Source organism: Pseudorca crassidens, chromosome 15, assembly GCF_039906515.1.
Source record: "Pseudorca crassidens isolate mPseCra1 chromosome 15, mPseCra1.hap1, whole genome shotgun sequence".
In the NCBI taxonomy this organism is placed as follows: domain Eukaryota; kingdom Metazoa; phylum Chordata; class Mammalia; order Artiodactyla; family Delphinidae; genus Pseudorca; species Pseudorca crassidens.
In genome coordinates, this window is record NC_090310.1 from 25,948,240 (window position 1) to 25,974,868 (window position 26,629).

General features: G+C 48.1%; 1 protein-coding gene across 1 annotated transcript in view; it reads right to left on the reverse strand.

The window, feature by feature from the left end:
* Positions 1-18,180: 18,180 nt before the first annotated feature.
* The window catches only part of LOC137207102 (BOS complex subunit NOMO1), a 52,618-nt gene continuing 44,169 nt past the window's right edge, over positions 18,181-26,629 (reverse strand). The window contains exons 26-31 of the mRNA XM_067706538.1: positions 26,104-26,187; positions 24,800-24,910; positions 23,363-23,464; positions 21,710-21,829; positions 19,115-19,207; positions 18,181-18,734 (exon numbers count right to left, since the gene is read on the reverse strand). Coding sequence (XP_067562639.1) covers positions 18,603-18,734; positions 19,115-19,207; positions 21,710-21,829; positions 23,363-23,464; positions 24,800-24,910; positions 26,104-26,187 — 642 coding nt within the window. The 3' untranslated portion in view covers positions 18,181-18,602. The remainder of the gene's footprint in view (positions 18,735-19,114; positions 19,208-21,709; positions 21,830-23,362; positions 23,465-24,799; positions 24,911-26,103; positions 26,188-26,629) is intronic.

Genomic DNA, 26,629 nt, shown 5'->3' on the forward strand with positions numbered 1-26,629 from the left:
GCTTCAAGTTTGGTGTGATGCAGGCCCTTCTTGGACTTTTAAAATTCATGACATTTTGTTTATTCATTCACCACCCACATCGAACTTATAGTAGACTCCAAGAAATATATATGACAAAATTATAGAATATAAATTTAAACTTGGGACTAGAGAAAAATAATTTAGAATAAGAGAGAAAGACAGGAATAGAGCAGGATGGAAGGTAAAGATACACAGGCCAGAAGGTCAGTTCCTAAACTGGATCTGAAAATGTGGCTCTGAGGTCCCCAGTGGCCAAGTCAGAAAGGGCAGTAGAAGCTGTTCTCGTGGTACACAAGAAGAAAGACGCTGGACTTTCCAGGACCAGCACTGTCCTGCCATGTGACCCCAGATAAGTGACTTAACTTCTACTTGGACTCAGTTTCCCCATCTCCAAAAATGGATAAGAAACTATTGAATCTATGTGAGTCCTTCTTTAGATGATTAAAAAAAAAAAAAACATGCTGTAATAAAAACCAAGAATGGCTGATCTTCCAGCCTAGACTCATAAATAAGAATCACAAACTCAAACATCTATAAGGACCAGTTAGCAGCAGAAATGAGGGAGAGGCAGTCTGGGCATAATACAATAGGGAGTGGAGGAACTGTTGTGAACTGGGCAGCCCATACTCTTCTAAAGGAGGCAGCTGCTTCTCACCTCCAGCTGATCATTGCCCTGCAAGAGCGTGGGTCCATCTTCTGATTTTTTTTTTTTTTTTGCAGTACGCGGGCCTCTCACTGCTGTGGCCTCTCCCGTTGCAGAGCACAGGCTCCAGACGAGCAGGCTCAGAGGCCATGGCTCATGGGCCCAGCCGCTCCGCAGCATGTGGGATCTTCCCGGACCGGGGCACGAACCCGTGTCCCCTGCATTGGCAGGCGGACTCTCAACCACTGTGCCACCAGGGAAGCCCCATCTTCTGATTTTTAAGAGGAGCTCAAAATTGGGATTTTTAACGTAAACTCTTCTAACTTCTAAATGTTTGCTTTTAATTCAAGTTTACTTAAAACAAAGCACAGGTCAAACATAGCCCCACCTGAAGGCCAATTCCAGAAAGAAATGGTAAATCCCTTTTGTGTTACAAATGGCTTTTTCTATCTTCAGGGTAAGTTGCAGTCCCCAGCCCTTATCTTCCCCCAGCTGAGCATCTCAAAGAAGCATTTCCCAACAAAAGTGTGATTCTTTTTGAATCCCATCCTACACACACTGTTGAATCCCTACTGTATTTTAGGAACAGGGAAGGATACACCAGTGATAAACAAGTCTCCACTACATAGCCAGATGGGCCTGGCTGTGTACTCCATCAAGACACTAGACAGCTCCCAGAAAAGTTGTCAGGTTTGGTGATGTCTACAGAAATCAGCCGTTTCACCATCAACTTCAAAACGTACTGCTAGATTTTTCTACTAGAAACCAGAAAACACCCATTCCTCTAAGTGCATTTTCCTCTGTCCAGCCCCCTGGATGAGGTTTTCTTCATGGAGCCCTGGCACTCTGTTCAGTCCCAATTCAGTTCAACAAGCACTTGCCCATTGGATACAGGTACCTTTCTAAGAACTGGAGGCATCAATATCAACAATATGACTCCACTGGTCCACATTCCAAGTAAGTCTGAGATATGAGAAGCAACTAAACTTATCCTAGAGAGTATTTTAACTCACAGAGAGCTAAGTGATACAATGGAAAGTAAGTTACCTTGACCTGGGTTTGAGTTAGAATTCTCCCACCCACAAGCTATGTTATCTTGGGCAACACACCTACCCCTTCTGTGGCTAGTGCCTCAACTATTTTTTTTAAAAAACGGAGATATAACACCAACTAGCTTACAGTTTGTTGGAAACAGGACTGGCCCATACTGCTGCAAAGGTTATGCACTGCAAAATTCCAAGGACTGCTGTTCACCCAGGAGTTGTGCAGTACCGGATATGAAGAGCTGTATACAGCTGTATACGAGCCTGGTTGGAATGAGTAAATACTACATATGAAAGAAACAAGCAGAGTGTCCAGCACATTGTAGGGGCTCAACAAATGAAACTGTGGCTAGTACAAAAACCAACTGGAGGGACTTCCCTGGTGGCGCAGTGGTTAGGAGTCCGTCTGCCAATGCAGGGAACACAGGTTCAACCCCTGGTCTGGGAAAATCCCACATGCCGCGGAGCAACTAAGCCTGTGAGCCACAACTACTGAGCCTGCACTCTAGAGCCCGCGCACCACAACTACTGAGCCTGCGCTCTAGAGCCCGCGCACCTCAACTACTGAGCCTGCGCTCTAGAGCCCGCGCACCACAACTACTGAGCCTGCGCTCTAGAGCCCGTGCACCACAACTACTGAGCCGGCGCGCCTAGAGCCCGCGCTCCACAACAAGAGAAGCCACTGAAATGAGAAGCCCACGCACCGCCAACAAAGAGTAGCCCCCGCTCGCCGCAACTAGAGAATGCCCGTGCACAGCAACGAAGAACCAACACAGCCAAAAATACACCAAATTAAAAAATAAAAACTGGAAAATAAACCCTACTTTTCTTAACTTCTCTTTTCCACCATCTTTTCAACAACAACCTCACTGCATAAATGGAAGCACTCCTGAACAATCAGGGTCCCTCAGACTCAGGCTGAGCCCTTCTCATCCATCAGGCAACGACTGCACTGTGCTTCCTCCTCCAAGGAAATATACATACCAGTCCTGGAGCCTTGATTTATGCTGCTGCCATTCCTGTCCGTCTGCCGTCCTTCCTTCCCCTCCTGGCCCAGCCTGCATTCAGGCTGCTAACTGCAGCTCAGGGCCCACATTCTTGCTTGGTTCAGAGTGATTCTCCAGGACATGTGCTCAGAGTCCTCACCCCTGGGATTTTCTTTTCCTTTTAAGCTTTGAATTGATTGTCTCAAATGTTTAAAAATAGCTGGCATCTCACTCTCACCTGCTGATTTTGGAGGTGGTATTGGCCAGGTCGCTTTCCATTGCAAAGCAACAGAAAAGCAGCTGGAATCAGTTCAGCGAACAGTGAATTCATTCTTTGACACGTCTGAAGAGTCCAGGGGTTCAGGTACAGTAGGACTCAGGGGTCCAAAACGATACTATGGGATCAACGTCTCCATCTCTTGATTCTGCTCTCCTCTCTGGTGGAGCCATGTGGCGGCTTCTGGGGACTCTGGGTGTTAAAAGCTGAAGAGAAACTTCCAGCCAGAATAAGAAGCAAAAGACAGTACGGGTAAGTGAAGCAGGCTGAGTAAAGACTCCAGGAGTGCAAACTTCAGTTCCTGCCCCCATTTCGCTTCATTCAGCCACCTCAGCCCTGCAGGGAGATTGTTTCTTCTGCTCAGCATCCAGCGTGTTGGAGGAGGTCATAGAGAGGATGTGACCTCTGGGTGACCCGCGAGCTGGCCCCGGGCAATAGAGGCTCCTCACCGCACTCCTGTCCTTGGAATGTGCTGTTCCTGCACTAGGAGCCATTTCAAGGACGTAGCCTTGAGAAAGGCGTCGTGGAGACCATCTGGCCGGGATACGTGACTGAACCCCGTCAAGGCCTCTCTAAACTTTGAAGATTCTGTCAGACGCGTACAGAGACCACCTCATCTTGCGGCATCCGAGACAAGCCTCGTTTGTATAATAAATTCTCTTGCTTGTGAAAACCGCCACCTACCACCTACCAATGCGGAGCGGCTGCCGCTTTCCGCAGTCTCTCCTGGCCCTGCGTGTCCCGGGCCAGTTCCGAATTTCACCCAGGAAGCTCCAAAGTTTGGGGCCTACACAGCGGAAGCCTACACAGCGGAAACCTAAGGTCTACCTCCCTCCCCGAGCTGAGGCAGAAGTCCCGCCTCTTCCTGTTCCCAAGGCCCTCCCACCTAGCCCTAGACCGGAAGCTGCAAGCCCTCCGGTCATTGGTGGAGCATATTTGACTGTCAGAACCTGCAACCAGTGAAGGATCAAGTTGGTTCCAGCATCAGCCCTACCAACTTCTGAAGGACTATTTCATCTCTCAAGTGTCTCTCACTGCTTCTTATTGTAGGTGTAAGAAGCCCAACTTATTGGTAAGATGCTGAACAGTCTCTAATTATTACTATTATTATTAAATACAATAATATTATTATTAGATATTAGATATAATACTAATAGTAAATTATTAGATTATTATTAGACATAATGGCATATTATTGTTAATACTATTATTAGATATAATAATAATATTATTGTGGTTACCAGGGGCTGGGAGGTTGTGGAAATGGGGAGAAGTTGGTCAAGGAGGTAAGTTATAAGATGAATATATTCTGGGGATCTAATGTACAGCATGGTGATTAGAGTTAATAATACTGTATTACATACTGGAAAGTTGCTAAGAGAGTAGATCTTAAACAGCCTTACCACAAAAAAGAAATGGTAATTATGTGATGTGATAGAGGTGTTAGCTAACAATATGGTGGTAATCATTTTGCAGTATACAAAAATATTAAATTACCTTGCTGTATACCTTAAACTTACACAATGTTATATGTCAATTATATCTCAATAAAAATTATTAGTAGTTGTAGATATAATAATAACATTATTGTTGTTGCTATTATTATTAGAAGGAGGATGAGGAGGTGGGGAGGAAAAGGGAAGAGGAGAAAGAAGGAGAAGTGACATTTATGTAGCATTTAATACCTCCCAGGCGTTATTCCAAGCACTTTGCATGTATCTCTTATTCCTTACAACCACCCTATGAGGCAGGTATTCTCATTTATCTCATTTTACAGTCTGGCTGTCTCACACCTAAGCCATGAGCCAGGATTTGAACCTGGGTGGTCTGGCTCCAGAGGCCGCACCCAACACCATTAGACTATAATCAAAGGAAGAGTGGCATGTACAAGCGTAACTGAAAACAAGCACTTGAATTTCAACATACTCACTCTTCGTCTCTGCCTCTGTCAGTTTTTTCCTTCTCCCAGCAGATGAGCTTCCCTCCTGCTGGCAGAGATGAGGCTCCCGACAGACCCTAGCCTCATGTCTCACAGCCTCCACCCGACAGAAGGACAGACTGACACTCTCTCCCTTTCCAAGTTCAAAATCCCAGGGAAGGGCCCTGACTGGCCCAGCTTGGGTCACGTGCCAAACTCTGGGCCAGTCACCTGTGGCCAGGGGACACTTGTGTCAAATCAGTCAATGGTAGGTGGAGGCAGGACCCCACTAGGGTTTCAAAATGTCAGGGATGGGAAAGAAGGTAAAAGTCGTCCTCATGAGAAGGGAGGCCTGCTGGGGACATTAGCATTTATTTCATCCTGAGAGCAAGGGAAGTTTGCCCAGAAGCCTCACTGGGAAGAAGCCAGTTGGCCAAGGATTGAGGGCCCTTCCAGCTGTGGCCCTTCTGACATCTGGTCCAGATGCTGGCCATCATTCCCTCGAAGTGCACATGCAGCTTTAATGAGGGACTAAAGAGAGCAGTCCTCCCAGACTTCCTTGAAGGGGCATTATCATGCATTACCATCCTGCTCTGCCTGCCTGCATGAAGTATGAAGGGGGTCTTTGAAGACACATCCAGAATGTTTAGCAAATGCTCCAGAACGGCTCATCTGAAAATATTCCAAGTGCTGGACTCATTGTGTAATCTGTTACATTACACAGTTGAAGTTATGGCAGGAGGTGGGCTGTACTGACATTCACTTCCATGTCATCCTGTTCGTCAGTTCTGCTACCTTCCTCCTCCCCCACCTCCTCAATCCTGAGTTACACCTTAAGACTCCCGGGTTGGCGGGGCAAGAAAGCAAGCTCTACAACCAGTCAGAGCTGGGTTTGAATCTTGGATTTACCACTTACCAGCTGGGTGATATTGGGAGAGCTTTTCCACCTCCCTGAACCTCAGTTTTCTCACCTGATGAGTGAAGATACGAATATCTGCTTTGTAAGACAGTTGAGAAATTATAAACAATGTACGGAAAGTTCTATATTAGGCTAGAATGAATGTACTGCAGTGTCAAATAAATCCCCAAACATCAGTAGCTTAGTGCCACAAAGATTCTTTCTCACTCACTCCAAGTTCCCTGCCACATTAGAGGAGCTTTTCTGTGGTGGGACAAAATAAGGCCAAGTCACCAAGGATGCTAACACCAGCAGAGGTGACAGATGGACAGCATCTAGTCCCTGGTCCACGAAGCAACCCCTTTCATTCAACCCCTAAAATTACAGAAGGGATGAATTAGGCCAGATACACACAAACACTTTCTCCCCTAAAGGACTGAAGACCTGAAAAAGGTCATCATAATAAACCAGATAACAACAACCAAATTAGAAAAAGCTATAGCACTCAGTGTTGGTAAGATGACGAGTTTCCTTGTGGATGGCGACAAACCCTTTAAAAAGCAATGAGATGATAAAGGTCAAAAGCTGTAAAAATGCTCACTTATTACCCTTGGAATTCCCACTCCTAAAAATTTAAAGAAATAATTCACCAGTAGCAAAGATTTTTTTGCATAAATATGTTTACTGTTTTTATTATCTGAAAAAACCTGGAGCAGCTTAACTGTCCAACAGTTGGAGTATACAGCCTATAATCATGATTGTTACGAAAACTCAGTGGAGCCACACAGAAAAAGGATTATGATAAATGAAAGAAATCAGGTAAGAACTAGAATATATATTCTGGCTCGAGTAGGAAAACTACTTAGGGACAAGGACTAGAAGAGAGCAAGAAATAATGGCAATACTTACGCGGTGTGGGGAAGACTGCAGGCTGCCCATCAGATTTGGTCCTTCCCTTCCTGCAGGACACACAGCTAACCAGATCTCCCAGCAGCCCTTGCACCTAGGTGGACCCACATGACTGAGTTCAAGTCAGTGGAATGGGAACAGAAGTGAGGTGCCGCTTCCTGTTCTGGCCCATAAAATCCTACCATGCATGCTCCACTGTGCTGTGTCTCCAAGAGGACCTTACAAGCCACATGTTGGAGAGACGGCAGAGACTCTGTGAGCCCCAAACAATTGTGCATAACATAAACCAACCCCTCCCCATTCACCCGAGACCACCCTTCACAGTAACATGAATCAGAAATAAACTTCCATTGTGTATGTGCCATTCGGCTTAGGTCTATTTGTTACAACAGTTTAGCCAACTCTGGTGAATACACTGATAACAATGCCTGGTGGCTAAGAGCTCAGGCTTTGGCGTCAATGATATGCTTTATGATCTGTGTGACTTGGGGAGGTCGCTTAACTGTACTGAGCCTCAGTTTCCTCATCAGTGTGTTTTGAGTATCAAATGAGAAAAATACTATAAAGTCCTTAGTTCTGTGCCTAAGGTGAAGCAGGGGCTCAGCCAATGGTTCCAAGTGTTCTGGAAGCCCAGCACATCCTGCGCTTCCTTGGATTCTGGAGACATTTGCCTAAACTAGAACAAGCTGTGTTTCCAACCCTTGCAAACGAGAGTACTAATACAACACTGCTCCAAACATTAATGTCGTTCTCCCAACTCGTCACTCAGGCAGGGGTGGTCCAGCCTGGGCAAACCCAGGGAGAGACTAGCTCTCCCCTAGGCTTAGGATGGAGCCAGGGGCAGTAACTGACTTAATGTCCTCTGCACCTTAGTGGCAGAACCAGGTCCAGAAACCAGGTTCACCCAAAGCATCCTTTCCCAATATGTGGCCCCATCCCTGGTGCCCACTCAGGTCAGGCTGGGCTGTTTTCTTGGACAGAGAAGTCACAGACCAGCAGTGGGCTGTGCCCAGGCTGAGAACATTTCCCAGACCAGATGGTGTGTCTCTGGCAGGCCTTCAAAGCCAGCAGAGGCCAAGTCATGCCCCAGAGGCCAAAAGGCCCAATATGGTGTGGCCTGGTCCAGAGTCCCAGTGAGCAAGGCATCCCAGTGCCCTCCTTGTTTGCTAGCTAGTCACCACCTGAGGGGCCCAGAGCAACAGGTGGACAAGGCAAGCCCAGGCAGGGGCACTGAGCCGGAAGGGGCTCGTAACCTCAGCTCACATACACACACACACAACCCCATATATAAATGCATGCACACACATCACACACACACACACACACACACACACACACACACACACGTCTCCCAAGTGCAACACCTGCTGACAGCACAGCGGACCATAGGGGCCCAGTGTGGCGTGGGGGAAACCCTGGAGTATGAGCCCACATTTTTTTGCATTGTCAGGGGGATAAAAGAAATTTGACAAAACCCTTGAGTCACATCCCCCATGGGGTCCTGCCTGCCTGCAGACCCCACCAAACCAGCTCCATGCACACGGCCCCTCAGACCCTTCCTCACCGGGCCGCCAAGGATTGACCACTATTCCAGCAATTGCAGAAAGATCTGGATCTGTAGCAGCAGGTCACTGATGGCCTTAGGCCAGGTGTCCTAGAAGCAGAGCCAAAAGCAGGGACTTGGGCAGATATGAGTTTTTAAGGGGGGGCTTTCAGGAGAAGGGAAGTGAGGGCCCCAGGAAGCAGAGGGGAAAGAGCCGAGCAAGAATGTAATATCTTCCCTCAGCCTGATCCCACAGGGAGCTCTGGAGCACAGATTGCACCACCGTGACGCAGGGGCCAGCCAGCCCTACTGCTGTGTCAGTTACTCACTGGGGCAAGGCATCCCCTCCCGGGTAAGGCATCTCGCATCTGGAGAGGGCAGTTCTCCGGAGAAGAGACAGCTGTGAACTCTTAGCAGCCAGCACTCACAGCAGCTGGGGAAAGGTGCCCTGGCCAGGTAAACAGGATCTGGGTAAGACTCCTACAGTGTCTGCACCAGTGTGGACCAATGTAATTGTATGAAGCTCTAAAAGGAAGCGGTGAATTCATCTCTACTCAGGGATGCTTTTCAGAATATTGAACATCTGTCATGGCATGGGCACTGACCAATCAGAACACTGTGACCAACCCCAATGGCTGGCTGTAAAACATGGGCACAGCTACACCAGTGGGTATCAGCTGAATGTCAGCCCCGCCTCTGAGAAGGGATTATACCAGGAAGCAAGCCCTGCAGCCGGTGCTCTGTGAGCACCACTTTCCTGAATCCTCACAACCGCCCTGTAATGCCCCCTTTTCCTCATTTTACTGTGGAACAGCCACAGGCTCAGGGAAGTTAGGCAGCTCGTCCAAAGTCACACAGCCCAGTAAATAACAGGGCCACGACTCGCACTCAGACCTGTCTGCCTCCAGAGCCAGCGAACATTTTCCACTCTGCCTCACTGGCTTGAAAGAGATTTAAAAAGAAGGCAAGCAAAAGGAGCCCTTCTTCAAAGAGACACGAGGGTCCCTCGGTGATGCTGGGATCATGATTTTATCATGTTCAGAGGGGAATGAAAGGGACAGGAAACAAGCGGTGTGTGATCTCCTGTCATGTAGGGAGACGCTCTTTTCAGAGAAATGTGCATTCTGCAGAATCAATATGCTCTGAAGCCTCAGAGAGCCAAGGAAGACAAACAGCCCTGACCCCTGCACGTGAGAGCCCTGTTGCGAGGGATAATAGAAATTAAATGGAGTCATCTGGAGCAAGTAGGATATTAAACATTCAATATTAATGATCCGTTTCAGTCCCAAGGAAGTGAGCCTTGGGCTTTGCCCAGCTGTATGTTCTGTTGTTAAAAAGACAGACTTGTCCTGAGATGGGGAATCCTTGCCCCTCCTGCTAAAGGATGATGACAGAACTGTGTCCCCTATCCTGGAGTCAGCAAAATTTTTCCTTAAAGGACCAGATAGGTAGTAGATATTTTGTGGACTGTGTGATCTGCGTTGCAACTATCCACTCTGCTGTTGTCGCTCAAAAGTAGCCATAGACGATATGCAAATAAGTGGGCGTGGCTATGTTCCAATAAAACTTTATTGACAAAAATGGGCAGCCAGCTGGATGTGACCCACAGGCTATAGTTTGCCAACACCTGCCTATACTATTCTTTGGCTTTTCCAGGTAACTAATGCATGCAGTCTGGATGCTGGGCCATTTCCTGGCCCCAAGACATATCCCTAACTTGGGCTTTTTGTCTCTTGGGGTCATTGGCTATGCTGAAGGTCAGGCAACAGAGGTTAAATGGCACAATATGAATTCATGCCCACAAACTAAACCAGGAAAAACACTACTAGGTTGAGCATACGACACTGCTGCATTTGACCTTTTTTTAAAATAAATGTTTAAACTTTCTATTTTAGAATAGTTCTAGAAAAATGGTAAAGATCGTTAAGTTCCCATATGCCCACATATTGATGCATTATTATTAACTAAGGTCCAAATTTATTTAGATTTCCTTAGTTTTTACTTAGTGTCCTTTTTCTGGGCCGTTTATTCAGTCATTGATTTATATCAGTATGGAACCATGGATATTTGTTCTATACTTTGAGTTATAATCCAGTACTACTTTATTTTGTTGGTCAGATTGTTCCAGCTTTGACTATGGGAGCTCTTTCAGCTGGCTCCTGTGTCCCTTTGAGATCCACCCCCATCAATGGGGTGATTTGTCTTGTTTTGCTTAGTGCTTCTGAGACAGGCTGGGACCCTTTGCTGCAGTGCTTGTACCTGGACAATCCTCCAGCAACAAAATACAAAGAAACTATGAGGGACTAAAAATAGATGTGTGCACGCACAGTTGGGGCAAATTATGGACAACAAGATACAAAAAGACCAAAAACCCAACTGCCACTTCTGAAGAGCCAGAGGCAAAAACAGGGTGTCGGGAGCAAAAGCAGGGTACTGCACATGCCCCCTGCACACACCACCAAAGGGGTGGGCAAAACACCTAAGCCAGCCCTCCTGCCCAATCCCTGGACACACCCCCACCCTCACCCCATATAAGGAACCAGCTCCCCCCACCTCAGAGAGCAAGTAAGGGAAACTGTTACTTGTTTTCGCTCTCCAGCTGCTGCAGCAGGGGCCCCAGTAAAGCTCCGCCTGAATTTCTTGTCTGGGCTTTTATCAATTTCTATTGATTAAGGAAGGCCAAGAACGCTGGTCGGTATCACTTCCTTACTTTCTGACACTGTACGATGTTCCCAGCTCATCTTTTATATTTCCCACCCGAGTCCTAGAATCAGACATTTCTCCACCGAGCCCGGGTGCCTTTTATTGGAGAGGGGTGTTATTAGAGAATGGAGATCTAGGCACTGGGTGTTTGTTGCTACTAAGCTCTCATTGCTTCTAGCCCTGCTCCGCTGGCAGAGCAAGGAAGCATATGTGTGTTACTAGCCTGTGTGTATGCACATATGTATAAATATTTCCATATGCAGCCATCTGTGTTTATATGAAATGTGAGTTCATACTGATGTCTCCAACTCTAATCTATCACCACAGGGATCATTCTAGTCTTCCCTCCTTTGCTTACTTGTATCCTTCCACTCCAACAATGAGAAACCTGGCTCCCATATCCACTATCCATTTACTTGTTTAATTTCAGTACGCATGTGTAATGGTTGGTTAGTCAATCATTTTGACCTATAAAAATGGCAGTTTCATACGGTTCATCCTAAACAGAAGACAAGTGTGAATTGGTGACGTGGTCTCCATATGAGTCATGGGATGGATCATGACCAACATTATTTCTAATGACCAGTCATTCATTCATCCATCAATGAATGGGTGGAGCGTTGACAACTGTTTACCCAACCACCCTATCCTGGGTTCCCCCACCTCACTGGCCATTTCCGCTCAGTCTCTCTGGCAGCTACCCCACACCGTCCAGGGCTTGACCTCCTGGCTCTTCCTCAGACCCGTGAAGCTCATTTCCTCCTCAGGGTCTTTCTAATTATTGTCCCCTCCACCCGGGCAGCTCTGCCTCCCGACCTCTGCCGAACAGGGCCCTTCTCTAATTCGGGTCTCAGCTCAAACGGCACCTCCTCAGAGTGGCCTTCCCTGACACCAATCACCCTCTTCCCCGTCGCCCTCTTCCCCTCTTTTTTTTACAACACGTTCTCATCCAGGAAGTTCTCACTCACCCCTTTCATGTCCCTCTCCTCCGTCAGCATTTTGCTTCCGGAGAGTTGAGGCCCGGCCGCATGTTCTCACCACTAACACCCAGTACACAGAGCAGGGCCTGGCACAGCACAGATGCTCAACTAATGCTTGTTGAATGAACTAATGACTCTCCCCACAATCAAATTTTACAAAGTACCCAGTAGACTAGAGGTCAGCAGACCTTTTCTATAAAGGGGCAGATAGTAAATAGTTTAGGCTTTGTGGGGCATTACAGTCTTTGCCACAGCTACTCATCTCCACTGTTGTAGGATGAAAATAGCCACGGACAATTTGTAGATGAATGGGTGTGGCTGTGTTCCCATAACGCTTTATATACAAACACAGTGGCAGACCAGATTTGGCAGGGGTGGGGGAGGCATAGTTTTGGGGTTTGTTTTTTTTTTTTTGGCAATTTGTAATTTTTTTTAATTGAAGTATAGTTGATTTACAACGTTGTGTTAGTTTCATGTGTACAGCAAAGTGATTCAGTTATATATATATTTTTTCACTATAGGTTATTACAAGATATGGAATATGGTTCCCTGTGCTATATAGTAGGTCCCTGTTTATCTGTTTTTTATATAGTAGTGTGTACCTGTTAATCCCAAACTTCTAATTTATCCTTCCCCCACCCCCCCTTCCCCTTTGGGAACCATAAGTTTGTTTTCCATGTCTGTGAACAGCTACTATGGAGAACAGTATGGAGGTTCGTTAAAAAACTAAAAATAGAGCTACTGTATGATCCAGCAATCCCAATCCTGGGAATATATCCAGAAAAGATGAAAACTTTTCAAAAAGATACATGCAACCCAGTGTTCATAGCACCACTGTTTACAATAACCAGGACATGGAAGCAACCTGAGGGTCCATCAACAGATGAATGGATAAAGAAGACGTGGTATATATGCACAATGGAATATTACTCAGCCATAAAAAAGAATGAGATAATGCCATTTGCAGCAACATGGATGGACATAAGAGATTATCATACTAAATGAAGTCAGACAGAGAAAGGCAAATATTATATGACATCACTTATATGTGGAATCTAAAAAAATATGATACAAGTGAACTTATTTACAAAACAGAAATAGACTCTGGGGGCCAGAGTTTGCTGACCCCTGCCATCAACCAGTGTCAGTCTTAGACCTCATCTTCATATGTGATCAGTTCTTTGCCATCATTAACTGAGTATCAGTCATCACTTAGGTGAGGCATTCTCGAAACTGTACAAGGGAAGAAGCATTTTTAGTAGGCAACAAAATGTTCTTTCTCTGTATTCCCGCCCACCCCAGCCCATGAAAAGGAAGCGAGAGAGGCCCATCTCGAGTTTGATCACTCAGCGGCAGTTAGCCATCTCTCCTCTCGGCTCTAAGAGCAGTAACAGGATAAAAATGCAGCAGCTGTCAGCTTCCCTCCTCTTGCCAGCCGCCTCCCCTGCAGAGACTAGGCAGGGAGGGGTAGCCATCAGTCCTCAGAGGAATGGATTCCACACAGACTTGGGGACCACTTGTTCCAATGCATTCATCTATTTTACAGAATCTTCAAATTCCAAAAAGCAAATGCAAGATGGGCTGCTGTTTCATCCACAGGGTGGAACAGTGAAACAGTCACTCATCCGAAAGGGTATGTAAGCGGGCAGCATCGTAAACAACCCCAGGTGTGGGGACAGCAGGGCTGTAGTGACAATGGTCGTTATCCATCCAAAATCCTACCACTGTATCATGAAGCATAAACGCTCCCACTGAGAAGGGGGGAGGGAGGGGGTCCCCTCACACCTTCCCCCACTCCACACAGTAGGCCCACAAGAAGATGAGTTTCTCCCCTCCCCTAGGCATGTCATGATAAGGTCACAGTTATTTGCTAATGAAAAAATAAAGCCAAAAATGGTGGGTGACTTTGACCAGGCCCTGTCATCAAGTTTTGAAGGGAGTGGAGCTGACTTCTATTGGTTTTGCCCACCCGGGATCCCTTGTTTCTCTGGGAAACACAGCGACCCCCTGCAGGAGCTTCATATGGCATGGACGGAGGTGTGGCTCAGGGCTGGCCAGGGCCCCATGAGCAGTTTGCCCATCACTCCTTCACCTTCCCCAGATGGACACAGGGTCTGTGAGATGGAAGTTCTCTTTCTGTTCGGTCTGCAAATTGGGATGACACAGGCCCAACGCTGCTGGGTGACCATCTTCCACAGAAGCAGAAAAATCAGAAGTCGAAAGTCAGTTTTCCCAAATTCTACTCACAGTGGAGTCCATTCCACATCTGCCCCTGCCACTGCCTCAGGCAGAGCAGTGACTGAACAAATAGAAAAGGACCGGGTTTCAATGTCTGTCAGTTTCCAGCAAAGGGGTCTTTAAGAGGTAATCACTGAGAGGTAGCGTAGAGCCTTGATGGGCGGAAGAGCATAGTCAACACACAAAGGGAAGCAGAGCCGGGAGGCTAAGACATGCCCTAGATCCAGCCATGCACGGAGCCAGACACTCCTGGGTTTCTCAACTACATGGGCAGTGAAATGCCCCATTTTGCTTAAGCTAGTTGGAGTTGGGTTCCTGTCACTTGAACCAAAAGAGCCTTGACTAATACAAGTAGAAATGCATCGATTTACTGGGAGTCTCTCAGTCACTGTCCATTCATGACAGACCTTTAGTGAGTACTGTTCCTGTTACCTAATGTCGCATACCTAATGTTACCTAATGTTGCATAACCCCAAAACTTAGAGGCCTAATACAGTCATATATCATGTTCCCAGATTCTGTGAGTCAGGAATTTGGGGAGAGCTCAGCCAGGCAGTGTCACCTGGGGGGTCTCTGAAGCAGCTGCAGTTAGACGTCAGCTGGGGCTGCAGTCAACCAAAGGCTTGACTGGGGCTGGAGGATCCACGTCCAGGGCTCCTGAAGCGCATAGCTCGCAAGCTGGACTGGCTGCTGTCCAGGGACCTCAGCTCTCCGAAGGCTGTCTGCGTACCCTCACGCAAGGCGGCTGGCTTCCCCCAGGGCCAAAGTGGGAAGTGCAGTGCCCTTGAATTTTTTTTTATTGAAGTAGAGTTGATTTACAATGCTGTGCCAATCTCTGCTGTACAGCAAAGTGACTCAGTTATACACATACACTACATACATTCTTTTTTTTATATGCTTTTCCATTATGGTTTACCACAGGATATTGAGTATAGCTCCCTATGCTACACAGTAGGACCTTGTTGTTCATCCATTCTAAATGGAATAGTTTGCATCTACCAACCCCAAACTCCCAGTGCATCTGTCTCCCTCCCCCCCTCCCCCATGGCAACCACCAGTCTGTTCTCTACGTCCGTGATTCTGTTTGTTTCATAGATAGGTTCATTTGTGTCATATTTTAGATTCCACACATAGTGATATCATATGGTATTTGTCTTTCTCTTTCTGACTTACTTAGTATGATAATCTCTACTTGCAGCCGTGTTGCTACAAATGGCATAATTTTGTTCTTTTTTATGGCTGAGTGGTATTCCATTGTATATATACACCACATCTTCTCTATGATCTGTTGATGGACATTTAGGTTGTTTTCATGTTTGTGCAATGCCCTTTATGACCCCGCCTGAGAAGGCACACATCATCACTCACATCTGAGTGCCAGCCCTGACTCAGCACGCGAGGGGACCACACACAAAGGCAGTGGGGATCATCAGGGGGATGATCTTGAGGCTGGCTCCCTACCTCAGGCACCCGCCACGTGTGAGGGACTGGAAATGCAGATGATTGAGACACAGTCCTCACTCCCAGTGAACACTCAGCCTAGACAGAACGGAATGCAACTATGCAAACTTTGTCCGAAAAATCCTTCCCAACTCTCCTCATCAGGTTGCTCCAGCTTTTGAGGAAAGGGGAATCTCACCCACTGGATTTGGATTTGTGTTTAGGGAATTGAATTTAAGCATTTAGTCACATAACTCTGGCTCTGGAAACAATGCTGACGGAACAGTTAAAAGGTCCTATGGCCCGATGCTCCATTGCACACATGGCTGCATGTCACTGTGCCTTGACTAAATTTATCACAGCTTATGCCCACATCTCTGGCAGATGACATTCACTTTCTAAACCCCTGAATTATTCCCAGACAACCTGGCACACAAATGCACCGACTCATTTTGTGCAGCAGGAGTTAGCAGAGCACAGTGGTCAAGAACTCTTGCACCTGGGTTCAAATCCCACCTCTGCTACTTGGTAGCTGCCAGATCTTTAAGTCTCAGTTTCCTCCTCTGTAAAGTAGGGTTGAAAACATACCTGTGTCATAAGGTCATGTGGACAAAGCAGTTCATGCATGAAACGACTCAGCATGGCACCTGGCACATGGTCACCACTTGAGAAAGGCTAGTCTTTCCGCGAGTGCTCTTAACTCAGGGAGGTAGTCATTCACTTTTCCCTACTTTCACGAATCTTCTTTCCTTACAGACCACTGAGAGTTGGGCACAAGGACCGCCTCTTCCCTCCACCTCTCTTGCAGCCACCAGCTCCTCCCCACTACACATTCCTCACACCCACCCCTTCCCACCCCCTACTCCAACCATCCTTGCGGGTTGGTTGATAACATTCCAAACAAGTAAACCAGGAAAGACTGAGGTGAAGCCAGCACCTTGGAAGGGCACTTCCCTGTCGGTCTTTGGGGTGTCCTCACTGAGGTTGGGGCTACTTTAATAAGCAAAAAAATGTGCAAGCAATGGAGGTCTTCAGGGACCCGCCATTTTAGACATTTTTCTCAGGGAAAAAAAAATCTGTCTCATATAACTTTTGCCCCGTTCAAAAGCCTCTAACTATTCATACTTACACCTCACAGGGGAATCAGGGGAGCTGTCCTGAGATTGCCAGCAAATGAAGACAACTACAGGCAACAGAGTAGGCCCAACTTCCAAATGGACCGAGAAAGACAGCAGCCTTTTCCAGGAATGGAGCCCTTTAGAAGACCCACCACCACCAAGGGTGACATGTAGCAGTGACAGGGGTAGACTGCCACTTAATGGCAGCGCCTGGAACTGGATGGAACATATTGACATTTAGTCGTATCTTTCACGAGCTCTTAACCTTTACACTGTGTCAATAAAAAGCCCCATTAACATTTAAAAGGGATGTTTCTGGGTGTCCATTTGGAATAAGAGTTAGAACACACTCCAAGAAATGGATTATGTATCTCAACTGTCCCAGATCTCTAAGAGTTTATTTCCTTTCATGGTGAAAAAGTAACACCCGTGAAATGGCCAACAGCTCAACAGCCGCTGGCTGGAAACACAGCAGCTCTTCGGGTGGCCACCAAGGGGCCGGGAACCCTCCAGCTGACTGTCTGCACTGGTCGTGGCACCCAACACCACCTTCTGCCTTATTTTTCCTCTTTCCATTCTGGGTCCTTCCAGAGTTGGCCTAAACATCATGCCTGGGAAGCTTCCCTAAGCTCTCAGGTGGGATCGGACCTCTGCTCTGTGACCCCTCGGCCATGTGAGCCTCCTCCACCAGGAGGCCTTCAGCTCTCCACACGGCCCTCGTCCACCTGCTGGCTTGTCTTCCACCCAACGATGGCTGGGTCGTGCGCTTGGGGGGGCGGGGTCCCGTGCCCTGTGCTTGTTCATTCCTGCAAGCACGCATGCATTCACTCATTCATTCCTTCTAGAATGCCTACTCCACACCAAGCGCTGGGGACACGATGAGGAACAAAGCAGAGGGGCCCTGTCCTCGTCCAGCTCCGTTTATACCGTCGTCTACTCTGCTCATCGCATACCCCGGTGCCTGTCACACATGGGACTCAATAAACATTGGATGGATGGATGTTCCCGCTTCCAATATAACTTATTAACTTAATTACTTCCTATAAGAATTAAACTAATGCTGTTCAAATGGTGAGCATTCCTGTGGATCCCTTATGCAAACCCGCAGCCTTCAAGCTTCACACATCCTACGTATGCATTTTGTTTGTCTCTAACATTTAAAACGTGGAAGAGTTCACATAAAACTGTCTTCCTGGCTTCTCTAGAAAAATGAACGCATGTTCCCGCAGGGCACCGGGGAGCCAGAGCCCCTGAGAACCTCAGGCTCCTTTAGATCAGGTGGGGGTGGGGCTCTTCGCTGTGCCACAACCCCTCCTCCCCTGTCTTCCTACCACCGCTGAGGCCAAAAGCCAGCTGCCGTGTGTCCTCTCGCCTTCACTCAGGACTCACGTGCCCCTCCAGGCGGCTTAGTCGGTGACCCCAGCATTAGCCCATGTCATCCAAGGACTACACCTGAGATGACCTACAACACAAACAAACGGGCAACTTTATTGAGTTTTACCTCCTAACACACCCTCCCAGTAGTAGACACGGGCTGTGTGGTTTCTAGCAGGGACCTCAACTGCACAGGGAAGTTAAGGGGAAGGTCAATCCAACAGGTGCTTGATTAGGGGGCCAGAGCCCCCATTTACTAGAACTCTTCTTGAAAATGAAGCAGAAGACTGAGGATTACGTTCGCACACCACCGGCACAGCTTAAATACTTCTTTGACAAAAATAATAATAATAAATTATCTTCAACTCAGAAAATCAATTGTGCTCAGCAGAGTGACAGGAGGGTCCATTCACGGTATGGCACCGGGGCTGGGCGAGGGGCGGGTGGGGACAGGCAGCATGTCCTCCACGCCAGGGGCCTGTCCCAAGGGAGACTTCCTGGCCTCTTCCCCTCACGTCCGCCTCGTCTTCTGTTTCTTGGCTTGTCTCTTAGCGTCTTCCGGGCCACTACTGTCAGAGGCTGCCTGGCCGAGAGCTCGGACTCCCTGCAGGCGACTTGTCAGCTGCAACAGCAAGGGAATGAGCTGGAAAGAGAGAGAGTATGAGAGAGCGGGACGCCAGGAGAAGACTTCCGTCCAGTGGGACATCAGAGACCCTCCCCCATGCCGCTCCCTCCCAGGCCCCGTCACCACCTGCTCTGTGCTCTCAGGCAGATCTCAGTTCAGACCAGGGAAGGTCTTTGTACTAGAGACGGCCACCAGAGACCCAGAGGTACTCCAGGTTTAAAGGTTAGGAGAGCTGTTACAAGAGGGTTATGGCCTTGCAAGGAGGCCTTAGGAATTGGACATGACCTAAAATGCTGTAAACTCTGTAACAGTGGACGTTCTTCCACTGCCACGTCCCAGTCATGAAGGATCCCTCCCCCCGACACATCTGCTGCCCATGAGGTCTCGGGGCCCCCTACCTTGTCGTGGTTGTAGCCAGCCAGCAGGATGAGCAGCGTCAGAGGCAGGGCGATGTAGGATCCCTGCGCGATGTCCTGCTCGGGCAGCTTCCTCTGCAAACATCGAGAGCACCGTCACCCCCAGACACCAGTGCTCCATCCACAGCCCTGATGTGTCCGGCTTCTGAGCCGGCCCCCCCCGGGACCCCCGGCACACTCAGTACCCAAAGTAAGGAACCGAAGCGACGCAGATAAATCTCAAGTGAATCCTCTGCTGCACAAACCCTCCTCACTTGCTCTCTGAAGCTCCGGAATAACCAGATTCCGATAAAAAGGTGCTACTCAGCCCCGCACCCTTCACTGTCTAAACTGACAGGACAAACAGCTGCGGGCCGCAGGGGACCCCTGTGGTTGAAAAGTAGAAGGGTCTCATTTTGTTGGGTCCCAGCCGCACACATGGACTCTTTCCTACAAGGAGGCATCGAGAACCCACTGTTCCAGGCTTAGGGACACAGTGAGCAGCAAGCTAGTCCCAGAGATCATACCCATTGAGGAGGAGAGGCAGCGCTTGGGTCCCAGGGGCCATTCACGCTTCCTTCCAGTGGAAGGACTGACTTTCATCTGGGCCAGTCAGAACAGACCACATTCCCCAGCCTCCCTCGCAGCCAGGTGGGGCCCTGGAACCAGTTCTGGCCAACGGTACAGGAAGAGAAGTGACGGTGCAACACCCAGGCTGTACTCTCGGAGAGAAATGGTGGGCCCTCCCTCCTTGCTGGCCAGACAGCCTCCAGCCAAGTGCGCCATTTCGGAAGGTTGGAGATGTGCTGGAGGATGGCAGAGCCACGGGAGAGAAGGAGCTGCAGGCCCCGGCACCTTGGAGCTGCCATATGACCCCTGGACTGCTCACTCCTGGTGCTGACATAAGACAGAAACTTCCCTCTTGCTAAAGCCCCTGAAATGCTGGGTCTCTGTAACAGCAAATGAACCTATATCCTAACTAGCCCACTCCACCCTGACAACAGAAACAAATAAATTAAAAGATAACTTTCGGTTGACGATGAAACAGGTTAACGGGCCAGAGCACTGGTTCTCAAGATACAGCCCAGGGGCCTCCCTTTCAGGAGATCTGCACGGTCCAAACTATTCTCATAATAATACTAAGATATTACGTGCCATTTTCATGCTCTTACAAGTGTACAGTGGACTTCCCCAGAGGCTGCAAATGTGATGATGTCATGACTGTAACAGGTAATGGGACGTGTGACTTATGGATTCTTGTGTTTTCAGCATTTCTCAGTTTTAATTTCTAATATGATAAATATATATATAACCCATATAAATCACAGCTCTTTGAGATTCGCAACAATTTTTAACAGTGTAAAGGGGTCCCAAGACCAAAATATCTGAGAACACGTAGGCTGGGGAATGACTGAGGGGCCTTTTGACCTGAGATGAGTGAGGCAGAGTGACATGGTCCCTTAATAAACAGAAGGGCAGGAACAGATTTCCATCCCTAACTGCCTACTTCAACATTTTTTGACATGTCTTAGATCCCAAACCATTTTCCATTAAAGTAAATCCTTAAGGAGAAGTTGAAGTCAGCGGGAAGTTACAGAGCGATTATGAGAAGAAGCCTTGAGGACCGCGGTCCAGGCTCCAGGCCAGGTCTTCCCGTGTAATCTCGGGCAGTCACTTTAAGACTAAGTTGATTCAACTATAAAATGGGGATAATACAGACAACACCTACTGCAGGCGAATGTTGTGAAAGTTCAACAAGATGAGGTGTGTGGGGCGGTCAGCAGTGTGTGAAATACTGGGTCAAGCATCAACAACGTGGCTGTCGGTACTGACATTCAACACGGGATAAAGCAAAGCGCCCTTACGGCCCTCATAAGCGTATAGCAATGAGCTGTCCAGCAGACGGCTGGAACGTGGTAAAACCCGGATCTGCTGACCACTCCCAGGTAAGTCACTCAGCCTCTCTGAGCCTCCATAAAAAATGGAAGAATGGCACCTCCCCATGGAAGGATTGTCGTGAGGACCAGCAGGACACCCCGCCAGGCCATCCCTTCCCTGGCACATGGCCCTACTCTCACCGTCTCAGATGTGGGACCACACTCCTGGCAGCAGCTACGAGGCCTGGCTGCTCAGCCCCCACCAAGTGGCACCTCTGTTCTGCCCAGGCCGCCTACGTGGCTCCCTGCACCGAGGGAGTGTCCTGGCGAGCCCTGGTAGGTGTCCCAGGCTGCAGCCCTAGCGCCGTCCATAGAGGCTCTCTCCCTCCCCTAGGGTCACCATGCACCTCCACTCGGAGACAAATAGTTCCCCTACGTGCTCATCTATTTGGCACTTTGTGACCGAGTCTCCGCTGAGCGGAACTGGGAGGAACCCTCTATTCAGGTAAGATCATGGGCCAGGTCATCGAGCACGAGCCAGAAACCAGCAGAGGAGCCACGTTCGAGTCCGGGCTCTGCCACGCACGAGCCCCCAGCCTTCTCTCTACATCAGGGGTGATGACTCCCACCAACTTCCTACACGGGATGGGCTCTGAAAAGCACTCAGTGGTACCTGGAACCATTCTTCACACCCTACACCCAGAAACTCCTTCCTCCTTACCGTGGGATTAAAGATCAAGGTGATGTGTTTATGATAGCCCACTGCCGTGAAGGACACTTGCGGCAGGACGTAGTCATACTGGGACCTGGGCAGCGTGGAGTCCAGAAGCACCACGTAATTCTGTGCACAGGGAAGAAGTTGTTGTTTTCATAAAGGACAGCTGGGGCAAAGCAAAAGAAAACTAACTCCTAACGTATGACTGTGATGTAAAGGACTTTATATTTCTAAAGAAATCCCCAAGTTTACACTTCCAAGCCTAGGTTGCTAACTCCCAAGGGGCGGCCTCAGCAGGCTATTCCAGCACTGACAGCCGTGCATCCCTGACGTCTCTGAAGAGGCGCTCAGAGCTTGTTTTTACAAGCGTATCCAACCACTGCACCTACGGTGGTCCTTGGAGAATCTGACTTTATGAAACACATACAGTTCTGATGAGTCAGTTCTGATGAGGGGGGCACATGATCAAACTGAGGAAGACTGTTTTTAATCTAAAACGAGGTTGACTTTCAAGGGACGATACTTAAGTGGCTCATTAGCTGGCGAGTTCTAAGACGCAGCGTCTCTGCAGTGGTTCCAGTGACGGTCATGGTCCTGGTGTGCTGAGCCCCGACCAGGGGCCCGGTGCCATGAGCACATTAGGCAAATGCCTGTTCTGCTCTCAACCACTGACAAGATCAGGATTATTGCCCCCATTTCACAGATGGGGAGAGCGAGGCCTGAAGAAGTGAAGCATGACGTGCCCAGGGTCTCTCAGCTGTAGGGTACCGAGCAGGCTGTGAGCCCAGGGGAGTCTGTGTCCATGCTGTTGTGCTGCCGAAAGTGGCTTGATTACAAAGGGCACCTGGAGAAGTGGGGAGGAGGCCCCAAACTCCATCACAACCTGCTTCGTTATTTCACAGCCATTTCATGCTGAAAAAGGCCATAGAGTATCATCCCCGTGGCAAATGGTAAGAAGCCGGGGGAGGGACCACACACACACAGGCTCGCTACTCACACCCTCAGGCTAAGTCCCCCGGAAAGGGACCAAGTTCTCTGCAAAGTTTGCTGCCACCGCGCCAGCCACGATAGCTTGCTCTGCCCAATTAAAATGGATAGGAAACATCCTATAATCAGTAAGTGATGAACATTAAGGCCTCGGTTAAATAGATTATGGTATTTCCTCTATCATGGACTACTGTGCAACCGTTAAATATCATGCTATGGAAGATTTAACGATGGGGAAATTATTTGTGATATAGTTTTCATTGAAAAGCAAAGACTACAAAACAATGTACGAAAAAGTCCCAGCTTTCCATTATCAAAATAAATATATATGTGTATTTATATTTATACACACATGTGCACATGAATCAAAAAAAGACCAAAAGGAAACCTACCAGCACATTAACAGTGGTTACTTCTGGATGACGGGATTATGTCTGATTTCCACCCCCCTCCCCAATCTCCTGCCATGAATGTGTATTATTTTTGTAAATAGAAAAAGAGCTAATTCCAAAAAAATAATCCTTAGAGAGCCCCACCTCCTCTGATTCAGAAAGCACGACATCAACTGTGCCAGCAAGGTGATATGAGGGGGAAATGGGAGAACTGTGTTTCCTTAGCTGAAAAGTGCAACCACTATGACAAAGACGGAAAGCAGAGTGGAGCGGGCATCACCTGGCCGTCTCTGAGCAGGGGCGGGAAGTGGAAGAAGAGGGATTGGCCCAGGGAGACCGTCTGGATCGGGTTGTCCAGGTTGTCACTTTTGTAAAGCTTTACCTGGAGAGCAGAGACAAAGAGGGCGTGCTTTTAAAACTGAAAACACGATAAACATTGCATTTCAGACACCCTCGGGTCAGCTTATCTCTTGTGGGGAGAGGATCTCTGGAAACATGGATCTTTGAAAGAGCAACCGTCCACCCCTGACAGGCCATTCCTAACGCATCTGAGATGCCAGTGACGTGACACGTGTCGAAATGTTAAGATTTTAAAATAGATTCTGATAACTTATGTTAACACTCAAAATAGTGTAGTGATACTATTGAAGAGAATAGCTTCTAACATGTCTATAACATGCCAGGCCTGCTACAGGCACTTCACATACATCGTCACCAACCTTGGCTATTAAACAGGCATGGTAGTCATCCCCATGGAGACTCAGAGAGCCTGCGTCACCTAAGGTCGCACAGTTATCGCCTGGTAGAGCCTGGGACCAAGCCCTCCTCACTGCTGGCCTCGCCCACCTGGCGTGGCCTCCCACATGCTGTATCCTCAACCCCACAGGTATTCCTTAAACTTGAAATGCATTCCCATTTTGCGTTTGGTTCTCTGGCTGCTTCCAGAAGCAATTCAGTGCTTTGTTGGTGGCCCTTCTTTCTCTCCAGCCCAGGTTCGCTGCCTGTTCCCACTACCATCTGCAATGGGGCGTGAGACACGGGAGGTACAGCCCTGGCACCATACCCTCCTGCCAGTTTCCCCATTCCTGCCCAGGCCTCTTCACACTTGGGCATCACCCACCAGGCCCACAGACAACATGCCCGCAGCCCCTGAAGGGCAGCTGAGGTGAGTTAACCTAAGCACATGTTCTCACTCAAGTCAAATGCTTCATTGTATATATTACATGTGCCTCTGAAAAATACTTCCCCATGGCGATTCATTAACATCGTTCCAGGCATCACAGGGCACTGTACAGACACTTCTTCCTTAACTGCAGACATGCGGGTTCTGTTAGAGCTCCAGCAGGCCTTAAGAGGCCACTGAGTCCAACTCCGTGGTATCACAGAGCAGGGGACAGAATCTAGAAAGTGACGAGGTGCTTTGCCCTAAAACCATCTTTCCGTTTTAGACTCCAGATTGTATTGCTCGTTCATTAGGTTTCTACTGTGATGCTTCCAAAGACACACACGGCTGGCAAAACAGTGATCTGAAACTGGACCATGTGTCTCTCCAGCAATCAGGAATCATTCCCCCAGAGGCATGCTGGGATTGAAGATTCTTAAATCTCAACCTCAACCCTCAGCTAAAGCAAGCGCTAGACAGGCCCGGATATCCTGCTCCCTCTCATCTTGAAGCCGGAAAGAACAGAGTACTTGAACCTTAAAAATCTGGCCTTACCCATAATGTAGGAAGATACTCGGATGAAGTGATCACATTTCCACTCAAGTCAAACTGATTTATCTGCCGGAAAACTATGATGTTCACATCATCAATGTCGTTATTCCCAACCTGAGAAGAGAGAAGGAAGACTGGGGTTGAGGACGCTGGAAGGGGGACCTCTACTCCAGCCGGGGGATCTCCTAGGAGCTATTTCCTAGCTGACTTCACTTTGTATTCAGGGAGCAAAGCTTGCCGTTCCAGCAGCCTGAGTCTATGGTCCCAAACTGACAGGAGATGGGCGACACCTGGCCCATGGGCACGCTTTGTTTGACAAGCAGTTTTTTTCTTTTTCTAACTTTTAATGACTTGTCAACATTCAAAAAAAGCAATTTCATTTAAAAAAAGCCAGATTTCCCAGCTTTTCTTGAAAAAAGGGAAAGATGTTCTTGCCTGGCAGGGATTGGCAGGAGCCAAGCTCCAGCTGCCCCCCCCGGGTGGGTGGGTGCCCCCGTTTGTGACCTTTTCATATGTGGGACCATAGTCCACATGGCTGCCTGTGATCCTGGTCTGAGTCCCCATGGCAGGGAAATACAAAATTATAAGACATAGCCATCACAACCATTTAAAATGCCAGATGCCATAAAGACATGAAGAAAACTCACTTTCTAGGCCAAAAAGTCCTAAATGGCCCACCGGCCTCCTAACCCCTCATAATCTTTATGCTTAATGCCACCTAATAAAGCCAGCAAGAGGCAGGCCCTCTCGTCCACCCAAGCCCTCTACTCTAGCGAACAAGACTTATTCTATGGAAGAAAACCTCACGGAAAATGATTCCAAGGCCACTTCCTGGGACCTGGAGGGCTGCCTCTTTAGGGATCAATTAGCTAAGTTGTGATCCTAAAGATCAAGAGGCTCTCCTTGGTGGGAAAACAAGGTCATCTAAATATAAGAAAAGTGGGCAGCCCCATCACCAATTAAGCCCATGTTCTCTTTATTACCCTCCCTTGATTTGAAATGCTACTTAGCCCTTAAGATCCTTAACTTGCAGAATAATGATGGGAACTTGCAGGGGAAGTGGGGAAACAACAGCTGGGATTTCTTCTCTGTACGCACGACAGCGATGCTATTCATTAAAAGCCCAAGAAAATGCTGCTTGTGAAAATGACACTATTCCAAGAGGGCCCTTAATTAGGATTTAAAGCGCCCCCCGCACCCCGCCCCAGCCGAAACAGATGAAAGGCAGACAGCCACAGGAGTGCTGAAGGATTTTTGATCAGGGAAGCAATCATGCCACGATTCCACTGAAGAATTTCATGTCATACCGCAATGACCCGGTGGTGAGGCAGGGCCCGTTCAATGTGGTCATTGCCTTCTGCCTTGAGCTGAACGTGGTATACACATCCCGGCTGCAAACAAAAGCAGGAGTCACTTCTTTGGAAAGGGGCTTGTCACAAGACCTGATCTGAGCCTGCTCTGCCTGCAGGCCCCCATCAGAAGGGTGCCTTCCTGTTCCACCTCAGTTCCTAAGATGTGGCCTGTTAACCTTCTTAAGAGTTCCTTGAAAAAGCACCCTGATGCAGAAACATTTTCCTGAAGTTCTACAATTCCTTCAAACCCCATTCAGTTTCTCCTACCCAACGGAAATTAAATGTGGTTTCTGATTCCAAAACTGCAAGCATGATATGCTTATTCTGATAAAATTATTCTTCCCTTGCTGCCCAGCCCGCCCCTCTAGCTGTGTATGTGCACTGAATGGTATCTGGAATGACATTCCCAAAGGGGTATTATTTCTGGGGAGTGGGATTTGAGGTTTTCCCTTTTTTAAAACAAATTTCTTCTTTATACATT